Genomic DNA, 23,793 nt, shown 5'->3' with positions numbered 1-23,793 from the left:
TACGAAGTTGTTTAAGTGTTTCTAGTTAGTGTTCAAAAACATCTTTCACATACACCTTCAATTTTTATGAGGGAATATACCATCAGGTGAAAGGTGTTTGCAAGTAATAGTAATAGTTTTATAATTTAAAAAATGTTAGTGTGTATTTGAGGTGTGTGAAAAATATGACATATCGCCGATCTGCCATTGAAATACTACAGGCGTTGTTTGAGTGTTTCTAGTTATTGTTCTAAAACATCTTTCACATACACCTTTAATTTTATGAGGGGAATATACCATTAGGTGAAAGTTTTTGCAAGTAATAGTGATAGTTTCTTTTGTTTTTGTTGTTAGTGCGTATTTGAGGTGTGTGAAAAAATATGACATATCGCCGATCTGTTCTGATACGCCATTGGTGCTTGTGATGCTTGAGTGTTATAGTTCTAAAACTTCTTTCTTTTTGTTGATCTTAGTATTTGACAAAACTGGAAAGGTGTTTACAACGCTTTGTGATAGTTCTAAACTTTCTGTTCTTGAGGGTCTGTGACAGTGTCAGTTAACATTCTGTCAATGCCCATGTCATTCCACACATGCAATAAGATATCTGAATTAGTTACTAATGTAAAAAATGTCTCAAAGTAGATTTTTATAAAAAGGACAGCTGATGTTAACATGTGTTCTACCGATAGTTTTTGCGTTCTTTAACATGTTTGGGGAGGGATGGCCGTGGTGTATCATTTATTCTTTCATTCATTCACATATGTTCTTTTCTTTTGTTCTTTTCTTAATTTCTTTCATTCATTCACATAAAATTCTTGCTCTTAATTCATTCATTCATTGTAAAATTCGACCTATACAATACACTGGCTGAAGTACTGTTATAACGCAGCCGAAGTTAGCTGGGACCGAACCAAGTCACTGTGTGCGTTGGAGCATGACGAGGCACACGTTAATTAGTACAAATGGTAAAGAAAGCAAGCGAGTGACCTATCCCTGTTGTAGAGTATCCCTGGTAAAACTAAACTCACTCACTCACTTCTTGCATAGATCTAGAGAGGATAGGAAGCGCAGAGGTGGGCTAGCCATATTTATGAGCATATTAAATCTGTGCATATTTGGAAAATGTTTGAGGGAAATTAGACTTACACATTAGATATATTTTGACATAATGTGTGATTATTGAACATGTGTGATCTATCTTTGACAGGTGTAAGAGCCGTCAAGCCTAAAGTCAGTGCTGATGTTGGCTGTATCGTCTGTGAGTTTATCATGACCACAGTGGATTCTCTCATCTCTGCAAACAGTTCACAGGTAGGTAGTATATTTGTAGTCTCATTAAGATCACAGGCATTGTTTACAATGGTACAATACCTGTCTCCTGAGGAGATCAGATCAGGTGAACTTTCAAATCTGAGTCTCAAAGTTAAAGAGACAAGTATAGTATGATGGGGCATGAATCCCATAGACAATATAAAATGATTGGGCATGAGGTGAGGTGAAATTGGGTTTAACGTCGTGCTTGAGAATATTTCACTCTTATGACGACGCGCATGTGTGTGTATGTGTATGTGTGACTGCTTGTACTAGCCCAGACTTAAGCTTGTGTTATAGTGCTAGCCCACTGAAATACCATGTCGCAGTGAAGCATGAATACCCCTCAGACACATTATACTGATTCCGAGCCGACCAGTCCTTGTTGTACTCATTAATGCCGAGCGCCAGGCTGGGACCAACAAGTACCATACGGACACTCTAACCATTACACCACGGAGGCGGTCGATTGGGCATGAATCCCATAGACTAATATAATATGATTGGGCATGAATCCCATAGACTAATTTAATATGATTGGGCATGAATCCCATAGACAAATATAGCCTGATTGGGCATGAATCCCATAGACTAATTTAATATGATTGGGCATGAATCCCATAGACTAATTTAATATGATTGGGCATGAATCCCATAGACAAATATAGCCTGATTGGGCATGAATCCCATAGACTAATTTAATATGATTGGGCATGAATCCCATAGACTAATTTAATATGATTGGGCATGAATCCCATAGACTAATTTAATATGATTGGGCATGAATCCATAGACTAATTTAATATGATTGGGCATGAATCCCATAGACTAATTTAATATGATTGGGCATGAATCCATAGACTAATTTAATATGATTGGGCATGAATCCCATAGACTAATTTAATATGATTGGGCATGAATCCCATAGACTAATTTAATATGATTGGGCATGAATCCCATAGACTAATTTAATATGATTGGGCATGAATCCCATAGACTAATATAATATGATTGGGCATGAATCCCATAGACAAATATAATATGATTGGGCATGAATCCCATAGACTAATTTAATATGATTGGGCATGAATCCCATAGACTAATTTAATATGATTGGGCATGAATCCCATAGACTAATATAATATGATTGGGCATGAATCCCATAGACAAATATAATATGATTGGGCATGAATCCCATAGACTAATATAATATGATTGGGCATGAATCCCATAGACTAATTTAATATGATTGGGCATGAATCTCACAGACAGATATAGCCTGATTGGGCATGAATCTCACAGACAGATATAGCCTGATTGGGCAATTACAAAGACCAATTAGTTGACTTAGTTTGATGCAGTACTGATATAAAGCTGTAGATACATCAATATGCTGTTGTTTCTGAGCTTCCTAACATCTACATCCCGAAGAGTGTACTATCAAGGATATATTTGTGTTCTTTGGTGGGGTTTGGTTTGCTCAGAGTTCACTTGAAGCCATTTTTTGAGGAGTTGCCCTGTGATAGTCACAGAGAATAAGCGATCCATGCTTTCACATGAATTTCTGGGTTTTTTTTAAGTTTTTAAAAGTGTGGGCTTGATTTTTGGGAGGTATACTTTCCCAACTTACCTGGTGCTGTTGTTAGTTTTATGCTGTCGCAGTTTAGAAACGTCGGCATAACCCAGCTCTTCCCGAGAGTTTATTGTACTGACTTCCCATTACAGGCGGAGGTTGAAGCAGCGCTGGAGAAGGTGTGCACTCTATTGCCAGCAACCATCAGTGCCGAGTGTAGCCAGTTTGTCGAGGAATATGGTCCAGCTGTCATCAACTTACTGGTCAATAAACTGGACCCCAAGAGTATCTGCACAACGCTACGTCTGTGTACAAGCAGCAAGGGTGTTAAAGGTCAGTCTAGTAGCCAAGCACAGTTTAACAGGCAATTCTCAACCATCCGCCCGGAGAGTGGAACGTCACATACATACCCATGCTGTGAGTTCCACCCAACCGCTTTCCCGTGGTGTAGTGGTTAGAGCGTCCGCCCGAGAGGGAAACGCCACATACATACCCATGCTGTGAGTTCCACCCAACCGCCGCCTCCGTGGTGTAGTGGTTAGAGCGCCTGCCTGGAGGAGCGGAACGCGTCGGGTTCGATCCCCTACCGCGTCATACCAAAGATGTTCAAATATGGTACTTGTTGGTCCCTGCCTGGTGCTTTCGGCATTAATTTGTACAACAAGGACTGGTCGGCTCGAGTCAGTATAATGTGTCTGATTCATGCTTCACTGCGGCATGGTCTCTCAGTGGGCTAGCACTATAACACCAGCTTCAGTCTGGGATAGTACAAGCAGCCGCACATACACATACACACCCATGCACGTCGTCATATGAGCAAAATATTTTCAAGCACAATGTTAAACCCAATTTCACTTCACCTTGAGTTCCAGCAAGCTATATGTGTAAGGTCTCCAGCATGAAAAAGGCACATTCTGTGATATATTGGAAATAGTGTTCAAGGCTGCGTAAAACCAAACTGAATCTCTCCCATATTCATTGTTGTTATTCACGAAATCTTATTTACCAGTACCTGTGATATATATGTGCATCATTTCAGTCTCAAAGAGTCCATCATTCACACCAAAGACCAAGGTATCTGCAGGCCCTGAATGTGTAATATGCGAGTTTGTTATGCGTGAAGTCGACACTCTCCTTGGTGACAACAAGACACAGGTGAGTCCACACACTACAGTTTTGACAGTATCCAGTATGTACCTCAGGTAGTAAAGATGTCGAGGTTTGTTCACAGAACTCTAACACAGCGGTATCATCGTATCTCATGATATCAATCACAATACCTTTTTAACATGATTAATGTCAGCACTGTATGAATACAGTTTTATAAAATGTTGATACTAAATAAATATTCACTGAGACTAAAGCAATTATATTGGTTAAGGTTACCATGAAGAGGAAGATGACAGAAAATTCAGCTTAAAACATTTAAAGGGCCAGCCTAGTTCACATGTAGCATTAAAATGATTAACCTCATATCTCGCTAGAATTTTTGGTTTCTATACATGCTCTGTTATCTGCATGTATTTTTGTGATTACTGACCCCCTTTCTGATTAGATTATTTTGTCTCTTTCTGATTTCATTACTGCCCCCCTTTCTGATTAGATTATTTTGTCTCTTTCTGATTTCATTACTGCCCTCCTTTCTGATTAGATTATTTTGTCTCTTTCTGATTTCATTACTGCCCCCCTTTCTGTTTCGATTATTTTTGTATCTTTCTGATTTCATTACTGCCCCCCTTTCTGATTAGATTATTTTGTCTCTTTCTGATTTCATTACTGTCCCCCTTCTGATTAGATTATTTTGTCTCTTTCTGATTTCATTACTGCCCCCCTTTCTGATTAGATTATTTTTGTCTCTTTCTGATTTCATTACTGCCCCCCTTTCTGATTAGATTATTTTGTCTCTTTCTGATTTCATTACTGCCCCCCTTTCTGATTAGATTATTTTGTCTCTTTCTGATTTCATTACTGCCCCTTTCTGATTAGATTATTTTTTGTCTCTTTCTGATTTCATTACTGTGCCCCTCTCGTGAAATTATTTTGTCTCTTTCTGATTTCATTACTGTGCCTTTCTGATTAGATTATTTTGTCTCTTTCTGATTTCATTACTGTGCCCTTCTGATTAGATTATTTTGTCTCTTTCTGATTTCATTACTGCCCCCTTTCTGATTAGATTATTTTGTCTCTTTCTGATTTCATTACTGTGCCCTTTCTGATTAGATTATTTTGTCTCTTTCTGATTTCATTACTGTGCCCTTTCTGATCAGATTATTTTGTCTCTTTCTGATTTCATTACTGTGCCCTTTCTGATTAGATTATTTTGTCTCTTTCTGATTTCATTACTGTGCCCTTTCTGATCAGATTATTTTGTCTCTTTCTGATTTCATTACTGTGCCCTTTCTGATTAGATTATTTTGTCTCTTTCTGATTTCATTATTGTGCCCCCTCTCATGAGATTATTTTGTGCCCTTTCTGATTTCATTACTGTGCCCTTTCTGATTAGATTATTTTGTCTCTTTCTGATTTCATTATTGTGCCCCCTCTCATGAGATTATTTTGTGCCCTTTCTGATTTTATTATTGTGCCCCTTCTGGTGTGATTATTGTGCCCTTTCTGATGTAATTACTGTGCCCTGTCTGATGAGATTATTTTGTACCCTTTCTGAGTTCATTACTGTGCCCCTTCTGTAATGATTATCGCCCCCTTCTGATGAGATTATTTTGTACCCTTTCTGATTTCATTACTGTGCCCCTTCGGATGAGATTTTTGGTACCCTTTCTGATTTCATTACTGCCCCCCTTCTGTTATGATTATCGCCCCTTCTGATGAGATTATTTTGTACCCTTCTGATTTCATTACTGTGCCCTTCGGATGAGATTATTTTGTACCCTTTCATTACTGTGCCCCTTCTGATGAGATTATTTTGTACCTTTTCTGATTTCATTATTGTCCCCCTTCTGATGAGATTGTTTGTACCCTTTCTGATTTCATTATTGTCCCCTTCTGATGAGATTATTTTGTACCCTTTCTGATTTCATTACTGTGCCTCCCCTTCGGATGAGATTATTTTTGTACCCTTTCTGATTTCATTACTGCCCCTTCTGTTATGATTATAAGCCTTCTGATGAGATTATTTTGTACCTTCTGATTTCATTACTGTGCCGCTTCGGATGAGATTATTTTGTACCCTTTCATTACTGTGCCCCTTCTGATGAGATTATTTTGTACCTTTTCTGATTTCATTATTGTCCCCCTTCTGATGAGATTATTTTGTACCCTTTCTGATTTCATTACTGTGCCCTTCTGTTATGATTACTGTCCCCTTCTGATGAGATTATTGTGTCCTCTAGGCTGCTGTAGAGGCAGCTTTGGACAAAGTATGTAGCCTGCTGCCAAGTACCGTGATCGCAGGAGTGCAACCGACTTTGTCAATACATATAGCCAGCCATCATACAGCTCCTTCTCCAAGAACTTGATGCCAGTGTGGTTTGCAGTGCCCTTGGCTTGTGCTCACAGAGAAGAAACAAAATAGGTGGGTTATGTTGCTCTATACAAAACCAACACCCAGTCATGTGTAAGTACATAGTGTATGTTGATGCTTCGTTTCTTCAGCGTAGCATTGAACATCACGAGACATTGAAGCTCATTTAATTGAACAGTTTAAGTCAAGAGTGAAAACTGATTTAGATATATTTACTGGGAATGTGTGCCTTTCATATTTATTTCTTCATTGAGATTCATAAAGACAGAATTTGTGTCAACGATTTGATTACAGTGATAACAGAGATGATATGATTTAGGCCTACTACAATAAAGATTGGGTTGTCAGTGAATGTTAGTTTTAATATCTCGGCGGGGGACACCAGAAATGGGCTTCAGACATTTTTCCCATGTGGGGAATCGAACCCAGATCTTTGGCAAGATGAGTGAGCTTTAACCACTAGGCTACCACACTGCCTGGGTTGTAAGAATCCATTACCTGGGAGATAGTGTGTCATTAGACACGACCTGTGGAATTTAGCTCAGGCATTCTTCCACCGGTTCTGGCTTCAGTGTAATGCACCTTTGTTAGTTCATACAAAATCAGTAGACAAAAATCATGCGAGGAAAGTGTTTAACATCACGTTCAGGAATATTGCACTTTACATGGTGACCCCTATGGACGTGTGTGTCTGTACCTGTGCTGGTTTAATAGTGCTAGTCTACTGTGATACCATGTCACACCTATGCCAATTCCAAGACAAGCAATCCTAGTTATTTCCCCAGCCGTGAACCAGGCAGGATGCCAAGTGCCTCTTTTCATCTGTGGGCCTGGTTAGTCCGGAGATTGAACTCCCATCCTTCCTCTCTCTGGGCCAGAGATTGAACTCCCATCCTTCCTCTCTCTGGGCCAGAGATTGAACTCCCATCCTTCCTCTCTCTGGGCCAGAGATTGAACTCCCATCCATCCTCTCTCTGGGCGCAGGATTGAACTGCCATCCTTCCTCTCTCTGGGCCCGAGATTGAACTGCCAACCTTCCTCTCTCTGGGCCAGAGATTGAACTGCAAACCTTCCTCTCTCTGGGCCAGAGATTGAACTGCCATCCTTCCTCTCTCTTTAGGCCAGAGATTGAACTCCCATCCTTCCTCTCTCTGGGCCCGAGATTGAACTGCCAACCTTCCTCTCTCTGGGCCAGAGATTGAACTGCAAACCTTCCTCTCTCTGGGCCAGAGATTGAACTGCAAACCTTCCTCTCTCTGGGCCAGAGATTGAACTCCCATCCTTCCTCTCTCTGGGCCCGAGATTGAACTGCCAACCTTCCTCTCTCTGGGCCAGAGATTGAACTGCAAACCTTCCTCTCTCTGGGCCAGAGATTGAACTCCCATCCTTCCTCTCTCTGGGCCAGAAATTGAACTCCCATCCTTCCTCTCTCTGGGCCCGGGATTGAACTGCCAACCTTCCTCTCTCTGGGCCAGAGATTGAACTGCAAACCTTCCTCTCTCTGGGCTAGAGATTGAACTCCCATCCTTCCTCTCTCTGGGCCCGAGATTGAACTGCCAACCTTCCTCTCTCTGGGCCCGAGATTGAACTCCCATCCTTCCTCTCTCTGGGCCCGAGATTGAACTCCCATCCTTCCTCTCTCTGGGCCAGAGATTGAACTTCCATCCTTCCTCTCTCTGGGCCAGAGATTGAACTGCAAACCTTCCTCTCTCTGGGCCAGAGATTGAACTCCCATCCTTCCTCTCTCTGGGCCAGAGATTGAACTGCAAACCTTCCTCTCTCTGGGCCAGAGATTGAACTCCCATCCTTCCTCTCTCTGAGCCAGAGATTGAACTCCCATCCTTCCTCTGTCTGAGCCAGAGATTGAACTGCCAACCTTCCTCTCTCTGGGCCAGAGATTGAGCTCCCATCCTTCCTCTCTCTGGGCCAGAGATTGAACTCCCATCCTTCCTCTCTCTGGGCGCAGGATTGAACTGCCATCCTTCCTCTCTCTGGGCCAGTGATTGAACTGCAAACCTTCCTCTCTCTGGGCAGACTCTATCCACAAGACAAAAAAAACCCAGAGGTGGTCATCATAAATTCAAATGGTGTGATGGATTGCTCTGTGTCTTGTATAAGACTGATTTCCAAAATGACTGCATTGTGTATTTGTTTCTTGTGCACAAATAATCAGGGCACTAAGACTCACATATATTATCATAGGCACATAGTGTCAAATGCTCTTGCTTTGAAGCCCATAGGTCAGTCCTCTTGTGGTATGATTTAATGATCTGGTTTGATGGTATGGTTTAATGATCTGGCTTGATGGTATGATCTGAGAATCAGGCTTGATGGTATGATTTAATGATCTGGCTTGATGGTATAATCTGTGAATCAGGCTTGATGGTATGATCTGAGATTCAGGCTTGATGGTGTAATCTGATGATCAGGCTTGATGGTTTGATCTGAGAATCAGGTTTGATGGTATGATCTGAGAATCAGGTTTGATGCTATAATTTAATGATCGGGCTTGATGGTATGATTTAATGATCGGGCTTGATGGTATGATTTAATGATCGGGCTTGATGGTATGATTTAATGATCGGGCTTGATGGTATGATTTAATGATCGGGCTTGATGGTATGATTTAATGATCGGGCCTGATGGTATGATTTAATGATCGGGCTTGATGGTATGATTTATTGATCGGGCTTTATGGTATGATTTAATGATCGGGCTTGATGGTATGATTTAATGATCGGGCTTGATGGTATGATTTAATGATCGGGCTTGATGGTATGATCTGAGAATCAGGCTTGATGGTATGATCTAGCTTGATGGTATGATATGATGTTCACACTTGATGGTATGATCTGATAATCAGGCTTTATGGTATGATTTAATGACCAAACTGGATTATTCATATGTGTGTATATTGCTGGAGTATTGCTGAATATCAACAGTAATGGAATCTCTGTACTTCAGTGCCCCTGAAGGTGAATGATGAAATCTGTGACCTGTGTGTGACCGTGATGAACTACGCTGATGCACTGCTGAAGGAAAATGCTACCGTGCAGGATGCGAGATGGTCTTGGACAAAGTTTGCAACTTTCTGTCTGCTCAGATGACAAACCAGGTGTGTGCTTGTAACATACAAACTGGGTGCATGCTTGTAATATACTCAGGTGACCAATGGGGTGTGTGCTTGTAATATACTTAGATGACCAACTGGATGTGTGCTTGTATTATACTTAGATGATCAACTGGATGTGTGCTTGTATTATACTTAGGTGACCAAATGGATGTGTGCTTGTAACATACTTAGATGACCAACTGGTTGTGTTCTTGTGATATACTCAGGTGACCAACTGGATGTGTGCTTGTAATATACTCAGGTAACCAACTGAATGTGTGCTTGGGATATACTTAAATGACCAACTGGTTGTGTGCTTGTGATATACTCAGGTAACCAACTGAATGTGTGCTTGGGATATGCTTAGATGACCAACTGGATGTGTTCTTGTAATATACTCAGGTGACCAACTGAATGTGTGCTTATAATGTACTCATGTGACCAACTGAATGTGTGCTTGTGATATACTTAGATGACCAACTGGTTGTGTGCTTGTGATATACTTAGATGACCAACTGGATGTGTGCTTGTAATATACTCAGGTGACCAACTGAATGTGTGCTTGGGGTATACTTAGATGACCAACAGGTTGTGTGCTGGCAATATACTCAGGCTACCAACTGGATGTGTGCTTATAATGTACTCATGTGACCAACTGAATGTGTGCTTGGGATATGCTTAGATGACCAACTGGATGTGTTCTTGTAATATACTCAGGTGACCAACTGAATGTGTGCTTATAATGTACTCATGTGACCAACTGAATGTGTGCTTGTGATATACTTAGATGACCAACTGGTTGTGTGCTTGTGATATACTTAGATGACCAACTGGATGTGTGCTTGTAATATACTCAGGTGACCAACTGAATGTGTGCTTGGGATATACTTAGATGACCAACAGGTTGTGTGCTGGCAATATACTTAGGCTACCAACTGGTTGTGTGCTTGTATTATACTTAGATGACCAACTGGTTGTGTGCTTGTATTATACTTAGATGACCAACAGGTTGTGTGCTGGCAATATACTTAGGCTACCAACTGGTTGTGTGCTTGTGATATACTTAGATGACCAACTGGATGTGTGCTTGTGATATACTTAGATGACCAACTGGATGTGTGCTTGTGATATACTTAGATGACCAACTGGATGTGTGCTTGTATTATACTTAGATGACCAACAGGTTGTGTGCTGGCAATATACTTAGGCTACCAACTGGTTGTGTGCTTGTATTATACTTAGATGACCAACTGGATGTGTGCTTGTGATATACTTAGATGACCAACAGGTTGTGTGCTGGCAATATACTTAGGCTACCAACTGGTTGTGTGCTTGTGATATACTTAGATGACCAACTGGATGTGTGCTTGTGATATACTTAGATGACCAACTGGATGTGTGCTTGTGATATACTTAGATGACCAACTGGATGTGTGCTTGTGATATACTTAGATGACCAACTGGATGTGTGCTTGTGATATACTTAGATGACCAACTGGATGTGTGCTTGAGATATACTTAGATGACCAACTGGATGTGTGCTTGTATTATACTTAGATGACCAACTGGATGTGTGCTTGTGATATACTTAGATGACCAACTGGTTGTGTGCTTGTGATATACTCAGGTGACCAACTGGATGTGTGCTTGTAATATACTTAGATGACCAACTGGATGTGTGCTTGTGATATACTTAGATGACCAACTGGTTGTGTGCTTGTAATAGTCGTGTTCCGATTAATTGAAATAATCGAAGATTGGTCGAAGTAACCAAACGACCAAGCAATCGATCACATTTTCTCATAATCGAACACAAACGATTTTGAAACTGCTGTTTTAGTCTTTGAAACACTTGACAATGGAACATATCTTCGAAGTTGTCAGGGCCTGAAAACTTGTTTAATTCTTAGAAAACTCACTTCACTAACTGAAAATTCTGTTGAATATGACTGAATATTTGTTGAAGACTCTAGGAAGTTTATGTTCATGATATATTAGTCATCACTTTTAAGTAGCAAGTCGCATCATGTTATACATATTTTCAATAACAACCTCTATAGGAAAATCTGAAAAATGACGCTAACCTTTATTTTCGATGTTTGTCCATTGGTAATGAAGCAATCATCAATTGTGAGATTTCAACCAATTCCCAACACTAGCTTGTACTATACTCAGGTGACCAACTGAATGTGTGCTTGTGATATACTTAGATGACCAAATGGATGTGTGCTTGGATTATACATGATAACTTGATTAACTCTTACTTCAGTGTTTATGTATTACAATGTCCATCCTTGTGCACTTTAGAACTTGAACCTCCTGGCATTCTAAAGAGACAGATCGGAATGCTTCATGTGAGTTATTTACATGTCCCATTTTTCCTGTTTCTGTCTTATTTCAGTGTTTGGCCTTCGTTGACCAGTACGCACCACTTGTCCTTGACATCTTCTTGCCAGCGACATTGACCCCAGGCAAATCTGCAAGGTGAGATTCTGTGATAAGTAGCTATGAAATGTTTTTTCATCTATTTATCATGTCAATTCAGAGATTGTTGTCCCCTGCCGCCATGCCGAGCGGGGACTATGTATTCAGCGGCGTCCGTCCGAATGTCTGTACGTCCGATTCTTGTTAGCGATATTTCATTGACAGTTGTACCCAATGTCTTCAAATTTGGTGACAGCCTACATTGGGGATTTCACAGACACCAGTTTATTTAGGTCACCTTGACCTTATTTTCAAGGTCACCACGACACTTTGAACACTTTTCAAAATCTTCTAAACACGGCATCTCATGGACTGTTGTACCCAATGTCTTCAAATTTGGTTACAGCATACATTGGGGGATTACGCAGACACCAGTTGATTTTGGGTGACCTTGACCTTATCTTCAAGGTCACCACAACACTTTTCACACTTTTAACTCTTGTCAACGCGGTATCTCATGGACTGTTGTACCCAATGTCTTCAAATTTGGTGACAGTTTACATTGGGGTATTACACAGACACCAGTTTATTTGGGTGACCGTGACCTATCTTCAAGGTCACCACGATACTTTGACCGCTTTTTCAAGGCGATATCTCATAAAACATTGCACCCAATGTTTCCAATTATGTTGACAGCCTACATTGGGGGATTATGCAGACACCAGTCATTTCAGGCATCTTGTATGTGACCAAAAAATAAAAGTAGTAAATATAGATATTCCATTCTTTAGCGGTGGGGACATTGCCATATCAGTGGCAAACACTTGTTTGTTATGAATTTTGAAAAAATCCATTTAGTCTAACTTCATTTTTCGAATAACTGCAACATTGCTGGTGTGGTTAAGCAATATGTACTCACTCACTCACTCATGGCAGAACAGATTGACTATAGTAATATGAGAGAATAGTGTAGTCCTAATGTTTTGGAGTATTATACCTGATTGTTTTAATTGATTCATTTCATATTACTCTAGTTAAACTATAGTAAATGTTTCATGGTGTGACAGATTAACTGGAATTTCAGTATAGGACATGCACTCAAATTCTCACAAAATACTTTTCCCTATCTCTAAGAAGTCAGTGAACAAAGGAAGTAACATATCCACCACATTGAAAATGCTGTTTATGTCCATTACTCAAAGAAAAATTTCAAAATTTCAAGCAAACGTCTTTGTAATTGGTAGTTTGGCTCAAAATGTTATATTTTTTTAGATATAACCTTTGTAGTTATAAACCGAAAGCTGAAAATTCTCATTACCGTTCCTCAGATTTTCTCTCTTGGTAAACATTATGTATTGCGAAAATGGTCTACAATAGCCTATTAGTTCAATTAGTACTTTCAGATTGATGGTTAGTTTCTGGCTTGTTTCTGTTTGTTAATGCTTTTGTCCTCTGTATTCAGAAAATATGTGAATAGCATATGCTGACAGCAGTTCCTTTTAATTGACTGCTTTTGTTGACGTTTAAAATGTTGACTTCATAATCATGTGAGCTTCAGCAGTATATTTGTCTTTTGAAATTGTCCTAAGCCTTATGTTCTGTCTAACAGACCATAGGCTTGTGTCCAACCAGCCAGAAGGGTGTCCAGAACAAGCTACACAAGTTGTTGGGGCAGGGCAAGTGCTCATATGGACCAAGCTTCTGGTGTGCCAGCAAAGATAATGCCATACAGTGCAAGGTGAGTACTTGGATTGTGGTATGTGATGAAGTGTACCAGGGGTACTTGGATTGTGGTGTGTGATGAAGTGTAACAGAACTTGGATTGTGGTGTGTGATGGAGTGTACCAGGGGTACTTGGATTGTGGTGTGTGATGAAGTGTACCAGGGGTACTTGGATTGTGGTGTGTGATGAAGTGTAACAGTACTTGGATTGTGGTGTGTGTTGAAGTGTAACAGGGGTACTTGGATTGTGGTGTGTGATGAAGTGTAACAGTACTTGGATTGTGGTGTGTGATGAAGTGTAACAGGGGTACTTGGATTGTGGTGTGTGATGAAGTGTACCAGGGGTACTTGGATTGTGGTGTGTGATGAAGTGTAACAGGGGTACTTGGATTGTGGTGTGTGATGAAGTGTACCAGGGGTACTTGGATTGTGGTGTGTGATGAAGTGTACCAGGGGTACTTGGATTGTGGTGTGTGATGAAGTGTACCAGGGGTACTTGGATTGTGGTGTGTGATGAAGTGTACCAGGGGTACTTGGATTGTGGTGTGTGATGAAGTGTACCAGGGGCACTTGGATTGTGGTGTGTGATGGAGTGTACCAGGGGTACTTGGATTGTGGTGTGTGATGAAGTGTACCAGGGGTACTTGGATTGTGGTGTGTGATGGAGTGTACCAGGGGTACTTGGATTGTGGTGTGTGATGAAGTGTACCAGGGGTACTTGGATTGTGGTGTGTGATGAAGTGTAACAGTACTTGGATTGTGGTGTGTGATGAAGTGTACCAGGGTACTTGGATTGTGGTGTGTGATGAAGTGTAACAGTGTAACAGTACTTGGATTGTGGTGTGTGATGAAGTGTAACAGTACTTGGATTGTGGTGTGTGATGAAGTGTAACAGGGGTACTTGGATTGTGGTGTGTGATGAAGTGTACCAGGGGTACTTGGATTGTGGTGTGTGATGAAGTGTAACAGGGGTACTTGGATTGTGGTGTGTGATGATGAAGTGTACCAGGGGTACTTGGATTGTGGTGTGTGATGAAGTGTAACAGGGGTACTTGGATTGTGGTGTGTGATGAAGTGTAACAGTACTTGGATTGTGGTGTGTGATGAAGTGTGTAAGTGTGAAGTGTAACAGGGGTACTTGGATTGTGGTGTGTGATGAAGTGTAACAGTACTTGGATTGTGGTGTGTGATGAAGTGTAACAGTACTTGGATTGTGGTGTGTGATGAAGTGTAACAGAAGTACTTGGATTGTGGTGTGTGATGAAGTGTAACAGATGAAGTGTAACAGTACTTGGATTGTGGTGTGTGATGAAGTGTAACAGAATTACTTGGATTTGGTGTGGTGTGTGATGGATTGAAGTGTGTACTTGGATTGTGGTGTGTGATGAAGTGTAACAGTACTTGGATTGTGGTGTACTTGAGTGAAGTTGTAACAGGGGTACTTGGATTGTGGTGTGTGGTGAAGTGTAACAGTACTTGGATTGTGGTGTGTGGTGAAGTGTAACAGGAGTACTTGGATTGTGGTGTGTGATGAAGTGTAACAGGAGTACTTGGATTGTGGTGTGTGATGAAGTGTAACAGTACTTGGATTGTGGTGTGTGATGAAGTGTAACAGGAGTACTTGGATTGTGGTGTGTGTTGTGAAGTGTGTTCTTGGATTGTGGTGTGTGATGAAGTGTACCAGAGGTACTTGGACAGGGTGTACTTGGATTGTGGTGTGTGATGAAGTGTAACACAGTACTTGGATTGTGGTGTGTGATGAAGTGTAACAGGAGTACTTGGATTGTGGTGTGTGATGAAGTGTAACAGTACTTGGATTGTGGTGTGTGATGAAGTGTAACAGTACTTGGATTGTGTGTGGTGAAGTGTAACAGGAGTACTTGGATTGTGGTGTGTGATGAAGTGTAACAGTACTTGGATTGTGGTGTGTGGTGAAGTGTACCAGGGGTACTTGGATTGTGGTGTGTGATGAAGTGTAACAGGAGTTCTTGGATTGTGGTGTGTGATGAAGTGTAACAGGTAACAGTACTTGGATTGTGGTGTGTGATGAAGTGTAACAGTTCTTGGGTTGTGGTGTGTGATGAAGTGTACCAGGGGTACTTGGATTGTGGTGTGTGATGAAGTGTAACAGTTCTTGGATTGTGGTGTGTGATGAAGTGTACCAGGGTACTTGGATTGTGGTGTGTGATGAAGTGTAACAGGGGTACTTGGATTGTGGTGTGTGATGAAGTGTAACAGGGGTACTTGGATTGTGGTGTGTGGTGAAGTGTAACAGGGGTACTTGGATTGTGGTGTGTGATGAAGTGTACCAGGGGTACTTGGATTGTGGTGTGTGATGAAGTGTAACAGTACTTGGATTGTGGTGTGTGATGAAGTGTAACAGTACTTGGATTGTGGTGTGTGATGAAGTGTAACAGTTCTTGGATTGTGGTGTGTGATGAAGTGTAACAGGGTACTTGGATTGTGGTGTGTGATGAAGTGTAACAGTACTTGGATTGTGGTGTGTGATGAAGTGTAACAGGAGTACTTGGATTGTGGTGTGTGATGAAGTGTAACAGTACTTGGATTGTGGTGTGTGATGAAGTGTAACAGTACTTGGATTGTGGTGTGTGGTGAAGTGTAACAGGAGTACTTGGATTGTGGTGTGTGATGAAGTGTAACAGTACTTGGATTGTGGTGTGTGGTGAAGTGTACCAGGGGTACTTGGATTGTGGTGTGTGATGAAGTGTAACAGGAGTTCTTGGATTGTGGTATGTGATGAAGTGTAACAGGGGTACTTGGATTGTGGTGTGTGATGAAGTGTAACAGTTCTTGGGTTGTGGTGTGTGATGAAGTGTACCAGGGTACTTGGATTGTGGTGTGTGATGAAGTGTAACAGTTCTTGGATTGTGGTGTGTGATGAAGTGTACCAGGGGTACTTGGATTGTGGTGTGTGATGAAGTGTAACAGTTCTTGGATTGTGGTATGTGATGAAGTGTAACAGTACTTGGGTTGTGGTGTGTGATGAAGTGTACCAGGGGTACTTGGATTGTGGTGTGTGGTGAAGTGTAACAGTACTTGGATTGTGGTGTGTGATGAAGTGTAACAGGGGTACTTGGATTGTGGTGTGTGGTGAAGTGTACCAGGGGTACTTGGATTGTGGTGTGTGATGAAGTGTACCAGGGGTACTTGGACTGTGGTGTGTGATGAAGTGTAACAGTTCTTGGATTGTGGTGTGTGATGAAGTGTAACAGTACTTGGATTGTGGTGTGTGATGAAGTGTAACAGTTCTTGGGTTGTGGTGTGTGATGAAGTGTACCAGGGGTACTTGGATTGTGGTGTGTGGTGAAGTGTAACAGTACTTGGATTGTGGTGTGTGATGAAGTGTAACAGGGGTACTTGGATTGTGGTGTGTGGTGAAGTGTACCAGGGGTACTTGGATTGTGGTGTGTGATGAAGTGTACCAGGGGTACTTGGACTGTGGTGTGTGATGAAGTGTAACAGTACTTGGATTGTGGTGTGTGATGAAGTGTACCAGGGGTACTTGGATTGTGGTGTGTGATGAAGTGTACCAGGGGTACTTGGATTGTGGTGTGTGATGAAGTGTAACAGTTCTTGGATTGTGGTACTGGCTGACCTGCTGTGATATGACAGAAATACTCTGTGAAACTGCATTAAACAAAACTCACTCACTTACCCGCCCTTGTGTTTCAGGCCATGGAGCACTGCCAGAAACATGTCTGGAACTAGACACAAGCCAGGATCAGGAACACAGCGAAAAGTGAAATTCAAGCTCAGAAAATTATACTCACTTCAATACTTTTATTTTGTATTAAACTAACTATTGCTTAACATTGGATGCTATGTACTGTTGTGTTTCCTAGAACATGTGGAAAGTGGACCAATCCAGGAGATTATTAGACCCCTAGATACATACTTTTACTTCACATTAAGTGCTAGATCTTCCCTTGTATCATTGTGTTTCCTAGAACCTGTGGAAAGTGGACAAATCCAGGAGATTATTAGGCACCTAGATACATACTTTTACTTTGCATTAAGTGCTAGATCTTCCCTTGTATTATTCGTCTCATCACTGTACAAGTGAGATAGTGGTAAGGACATACTTTTAGGTGATCTGAGAAATGAACCTTTCTTTATTTAAATTATGCTTCATATTATGTAGTTGTATACGTGGAATCTTTACTTGAGGGTACCTCTATATTTTCATGGTAATTTGGTTTGGTATAATTCCAGGTTTGTTCTGAAAAGATTGTCATATTTCCTAATCTTAAAAGTCACACTAATTGGGTTTTGAAGATTTGTGAGTTCTATTTTTATGAAGTTAAGTTGAACAGGGATTTTTACAAGAGTGGAAAATAACTCAATTATGTTTCGGTTTGAATATTGTTTGACAATAAAGTCACCTTGTATTTTTCTGTATTCAGTGATATAACATTTTACAAACTGAATTGATATGAAACTATACATTGGTCCATGTGATATGTTTGTTGCATTGATTTGATACCATGTTATTTTCATATATCATGTACATACCGGTTTGTTGGGCTAAGAACTGCAAAGAGTAGAATGTATTGTGAAAGTTATGCAAAACAGGAAAATTAAACATGTAGGTTGTACTCAATACTGACCTCTCAGTGAGAAACTGTATATATTGCACTATTTTTGTAACCATCAGCATTGTTGTTAGTGTACGTTACTTTAATGGTCTACAAACTTATAGCCTCTCCTGGTATGGAAACATCAGCAACAGTAAATACAGATATAGATCTTTTTGCAAAAAAACATTAGTATTCATAAATTTCGGAAAAGATGCAGGACGTGAATTATATTACTTCTGCAGATGACAAATAACATGAAGAAAACAATCCAGCTTTGTCTCATTATCCAGAGGTGAAATGACAGCAGGTTTGTCATTTGTATCAGCAGGAAACATGTAGACCATTATTGTGGAGATGCTGTTTACCGTCATCCAAGATGAATATCGTATTGTTTAAGTCTGTGCGCGTACACTCTTACCTGTTGTATATATTCTTAAGGCCCCAATTCGGTAGTTAGTTTGCCCATATGTTAATGACATTAATAGAAGTTAAAGGACAACCATGTCATGACAGATTAACCAATGTCATGTGAAGCAATTAAGTGTTTTTAGCTTCTATTGGTTAGTGTAGTTCTGAAACTGCAGACGCACTGAGACTGATAACATTTTGAGAAGAAGATAAGTGAATGTCAAGATCGAAGTCCGTCCTGATCGAAGTCCGTCCTGATCAGGGACAGTGTGGACAAACCAACTATTTTAGGAGGGCATTGGTGTGTTCTCATAGTATCATGTATACATTTACCTGTTCTGTTTGGATCCATTCTTTTATATTGAGAGTATTCAGTTTGCATTTGGTGAGAAATGTTTTGCAGTTATATGTCAGCATTTGAGCGAACAGGATTTGGTGTAATCTATATTAAGAGCAACTAAAATAGAAACATGTTTGGATGTATTGGAATATATCGTGTATGAAAAGTGCTTTCTCCACATTCTATTGAATTTACACCTGTGCATATTTGTTGGTGCAAAGAAAGATATGAGTTATTGAATATTTTTGGATTTTTATGGTTGGGTTTAAGGATCACATCTTGTTTAGTGTGGATGAGACATTGCTTCAGTTTTTTTTTGTCAGTTCTTGGAGTAGAATCAGTTTGGAGTGTATGTAACAATGGGGTTTTAACAATGCAACACCTGATGGTAGAAGCAAGACTGATGATTCTTTCAGTTTGCCAGGTGCCCATGTGTAGAGTACAAGTGCCATTCATTCATAATAAACAAGATGTCCTCAACTCCATATGTGTATGGACTAGATGCCAAATAAGTTATTCGTAAACGAGTAAATCAAAGTTCTGAAAGTATTTAGCAAAATGTTTTTTTCCCTTCTTTTCAATAAAAAAACATTCCTTCACGAGACTTGTGTTTTCCATTGTATGACTTGCTAGCATTATTTCCCACTACTTCCTAAGACTCAGTTATCGGGTTAGCCACAATATTTAAGTCTGTTATTACCCATTCAGATCTGTTTTGTTATTCTCCCTCGTCTTCATTGCCTATATTATCTACATATTCCTAGAAGTAGTATAGGGAATGGGGGTTTTGGACCAGTTCCAACAAAAAGCCTCTGCAAAGCCTTATTCCCCAAATAAGGCTTTGGTCGGACCCTTAGCTCTTGCTACCATTACCCCTACTGCTTTCCCAACCTATAAAAATTTCAAGCGTAAAAATAGTAAAATGTCCCCCGGCAGCCACAATTCCCAAAGGGAGAAATAGAAATGTATTGCGCTTCCTCCCTTGGGAATTGTGCCGGCTGCCTTTCTCTCACATCACACAAAGTTGCAGAGACAACGGCGGGATACGAACCCACATGCACAGCTTGCGCAGACTATACATAATGGGCCGCACCACTCAACCGACTGAGCTACCGCGGACTTAGCTGAAGTAGGTCAGTTTAACGGGTAGATCATGCGCACCCACGCATCACGTGATACGTTGTCTGGAATCAATAATTCCTGTCTGCCTGGCCCATCCTCAAGTAGTACAAGGTAGGTTCGTCTGATTTCATTTTATCTATGTCCACGTGCCGCTATGTCACGTTGGCCTCAATGAAACAGTTTAATGTGAATCGCCTATGATCTCTTTGGTGTTCGTTATAAAGGCTTGCCGGGCTTTTTGTACCCCCTGTTCTATGTACTTTTTTTTCTCGTCCTCGCTGATAACAGACTTACGAGACTTGGATCGAATCTCTTGTTTCATTTTATCATATTTTGTGAGTTCAGAGAGGATTGAACGAAACTCCTCCTCCGAGATCTTACTGTCAGTGAGTGCCGTGGAAATACGCTCACTCACCGTGTTCAGCTTTGCTTCAGCCAGAACCCTGATCTCATCGTGTTTCAACGCTTTACGATGCAGTCTGCGTGATGCAAACTTAAGCACCAACCCTAACACCCCTGTCACCCCAGCTGTTATTTCAAGGCCTAGCACTATAGGTGCGGCTACGATGGTAGCTAACAACCCAACACCTGCCACCCCTAGGCCCATGCTGGCTGCCATAAGGGTAGTATCAGTCCCGTCCACGACATTGAAAGCTCTATGGTACTTCTTATAAAGTGCTTTCCGCTTATCGCGGTCTTGTTCTAGTTGACGTCTTACATCGCATAACTGCCTCAAGCGGAACCCGTCTACGGTTTCCAGGGTCTTCACTACTTCATCTATGCCTGGGTACAGCCCCATCCTATAATATATATTACAAAAAATATTTTAATTGGGTTTCAGTTAATAGTTGATCAACTAACTTGAAGCTTATAAGGTATAAATCACTGTTTAGGAAAATAGTTTGGAAGTGAATAGGTAACTCTGTATCCACACGAACCCCATAGTAGGGGGGGTTTATTGAGTGGGTTATAGAACCTGTTGAGTCCGTTTGTATGATGATACGGTAACGTCGGTTATTGTTCTGGGTACTCCAGTGTACTGTCACCCCGCGTAAAAGTTGTTCTTTACTAATAGAAAGTTCACGGATATGGAATTCTATGATGAGTGTTGAACCTGGGGTCATACCCGGAATATGCACGAGCCCGGAGCAGGTATACTCTAACTCACCCCCTTGGTGTGCATATAACATACCGGACTGAGTTAGCCCAATTTCTGTATGACGGCCCGGAACGAAACACGAGGGTATGATACCTATATTTTTAATTTCAGAGATATAATTAATTTCCTTAAATGAGATATAAGGTGAGGGGAAGGTTAAGTTGATCAACCATTTAGGCTCTTTAAAATCTGATAACGACACCCGCCTATACACGTTGTCTTTCAAGTGCAGGATGTATAAGGTGTCTTCCTCACCAGGCTGGTCGAATCCCTCTGTGTCCCCTAAGTCGTTAAGTGTAGTGTTGGGGTGAAACCGAGACATTGTTATAATACTATTACGATATAATTTCCAACTGGTTTTCTGATAATAGTTCAGGGGTGCACTTCACCCCCATGAAGTGTATGTTGTCGGGTAGGAAGATCTTGGTTAGTGATATAGTGTCTTCCACGACCACGGTGACACCCTGCAGACTAGTTTTTGAGTCGACACCCACCCGCACGTAAACGTTGCAAACGTGATACTGTTGTTGTTTTCCCCACCGAGTTTGACCCCTTCACGATCTCTACATCATCCCGCGCGATGGTTCCCCTAGGTAGACTTGGATGACCAGTGTTGAGTTAAGCCGGTAGACTCTCCAGGATCTTGACCACGCCAATTCAGACACCAACTGCAATACCACGCTTTGCATGCCTGCCTTACTCGATAGCATGTGGGCTGCCATACTGGCGAAGTGGGCTGATGACTACGCCACGCCTCTGAGTCGGGATGTAAGCCACGAGCAGGGTTCCGTTGTTCACGACTTTATTTAGGTGGTTGTCTTTGTTATCCGTAAACACGTAGGGGGAACCGAGCTTAATATTGAGAAACCAGTCGGCTTTATCGGGTAATAACACCCACTTGTCTTCATCGGTGAAGACGAGAGTATATGGTTTGTTTCGGGCGACGGTAGTGCTCTCAACATCGGTTAAGTCGAACAGTTTGCCCTCGAACGATGGGTATATTATCCAGTTATCGCCGGTGTTGACAAGGGTGTACTTAGTGTTGACTGCCGCTCTTGTGGTATCTACTATATCACTTAGGTTGCTAGTACCACCGGAGGGGACTTCAACGCGTTTGTAAATGCTGTTTTTCAGTTGCAAGGCGTATAATTTGCCATCTACTCGGGTCGTCGAATCCGCTGCGTGTGTCCCCGAGGTCGGAGATCCCTACATTGATGCATTTTTTCAACTTCATTCCAGGACCTTGTGCGCTGGTCATTTTATGTGCAGCGTTGCGGCTGAGGTATCCTATATTCACGAGATTATGATTTATATCTAACGCCGATATTATCAGCTCAGGGATGTTGCCCTGGGTTAACCTCTTATACTGCCGCGGTGAAAACGACTTCGGTTCTGCCATCGTTGTATTTCTCCGCTTTCACCGGGTACGGCTCTCAGTATAGTGGAAGGGTGACCCCTTGAATGTTGTCCGTTGTGCTCACCTGACTGAGATGAATGCACAGCTCTCGCACGGTACTAGGTCGGGTAACTTCGTTGCCTGTGGCGGTAGTCGTTGGTTTTATCTCGCCAGGCTGTATACCGAAAGTGTCCTCGCCAGTGGTTGACCGAGCCTCAAGGAGTTTCTTCCGTTGTTGATTAACACCACTGTACTGTTTGAGTCGCTCATCTTGAGTTCGGCGCCCCAGGGGTTTGAAGACCTCGTCGCTTAGAGAGCACACGCTGTAGTAACCGTCAATTATCTTGTTGCTAGCCACCTACGAACAGTTTATTGTTGCTAGCGTTGATGTTAGTCCATCGTGGTAGGTAGGTGATATCGCACAGTCGCGACTTCGAAGTTGACCCGGCGTGTTATCGATCGGCGGTCGTCAGCTGAACGGCCCTCGCCGCTCTTTATTCCTGGAAGTGTTATGTACATGTTAGAGTATATAAACTCATTATATAATAGTTTTAAAATGTACTCCCCTGGAGTGTTTTACCCTAAACTGGACGTAGATTTCCCCCACATGAAGATCGTGGTCGCTGCCGGGTTGTATTTCGACACCCAGTTCATAGATGTGTTCGGTCAGTATAAGTTTTCGGTGACTAACGCTAAGGTAGTTCACGCGTTTGGTTCAACAACCCGATGCAGTTCTGGCAGAATCAACTCAACTTCGCCGTGTGGTGCGCTTACAACGGGTGTGGTGTGGCATTGACCGACACTCGGCGTGCCCACTGAGTCAGTCTGTGTTCACGTTTCACGTGTACTACCAGGTCAGACGATCCTCAAAGAGATCAGCCCGCTCCCACAAGAAAAGGTGTGGAATGCAGTAAACAACCAGTACGCGATAGACGGGCCTACTTAACGTATTTGCAGCGAATTCGAACTAAACACGAAGACGGATTGGCGTTTGCGGGACCGAACCACGGGTTGGGTATCCCCATCGTTCACAATATGCCCCTCGTGGAAGCCAGCGAGAAGTTGAAAGAATGGGGATACAAGTCATATCATATCACAACAAACGAGTGGGATGACCGTTACATGGCTTTTCGACAACAGTAAGGATTACAGAGTCTGGAGGTTTGAG

General features: G+C 41.6%; 1 protein-coding gene across 2 annotated transcripts; it reads left to right on the top strand.

The window, feature by feature from the left end:
• The first annotated feature begins 1,149 nt into the window (after positions 1-1,149).
• On the top strand, positions 1,150-19,550 carry LOC124278455 (prosaposin-like). 2 transcript variants are annotated; one of them, XR_006899095.1, is made up of 8 exons: positions 1,162-1,290; positions 3,016-3,196; positions 3,903-4,018; positions 6,214-6,395; positions 9,309-9,459; positions 11,858-11,940; positions 13,490-13,618; positions 17,296-19,550. XR_006899095.1 is itself a non-coding variant. In XM_046714161.1 (5 exons), exons 1-4 carry the CDS (start codon positions 1,165-1,167, stop codon positions 6,337-6,339), a joined length of 549 nt encoding a protein of 182 aa, XP_046570117.1. In that variant the 5' UTR covers positions 1,150-1,164; the 3' UTR covers positions 6,340-6,395; positions 9,309-9,387. The 2 variants fall into 2 exon arrangements, 1 of the variants encoding a protein (XP_046570117.1); XM_046714161.1 differs by lacking the exons at positions 11,858-11,940; positions 13,490-13,618; positions 17,296-19,550 and having other exon boundaries at positions 1,150-1,290; positions 9,309-9,387.
• The last annotated feature ends 4,243 nt before the right edge of the window (positions 19,551-23,793 follow it).

The sequence above is a fragment of the Haliotis rubra genome, unplaced genomic scaffold (genome assembly GCF_003918875.1).
Source record: "Haliotis rubra isolate DU_JTF1 unplaced genomic scaffold, ASM391887v1 Scf237, whole genome shotgun sequence".
Lineage (NCBI taxonomy): Eukaryota > Metazoa > Mollusca > Gastropoda > Lepetellida > Haliotidae > Haliotis > Haliotis rubra.
Note: the sequence above shows the minus strand (reverse complement) of the source record. Positions and strands in the feature narration are given on the sequence as shown.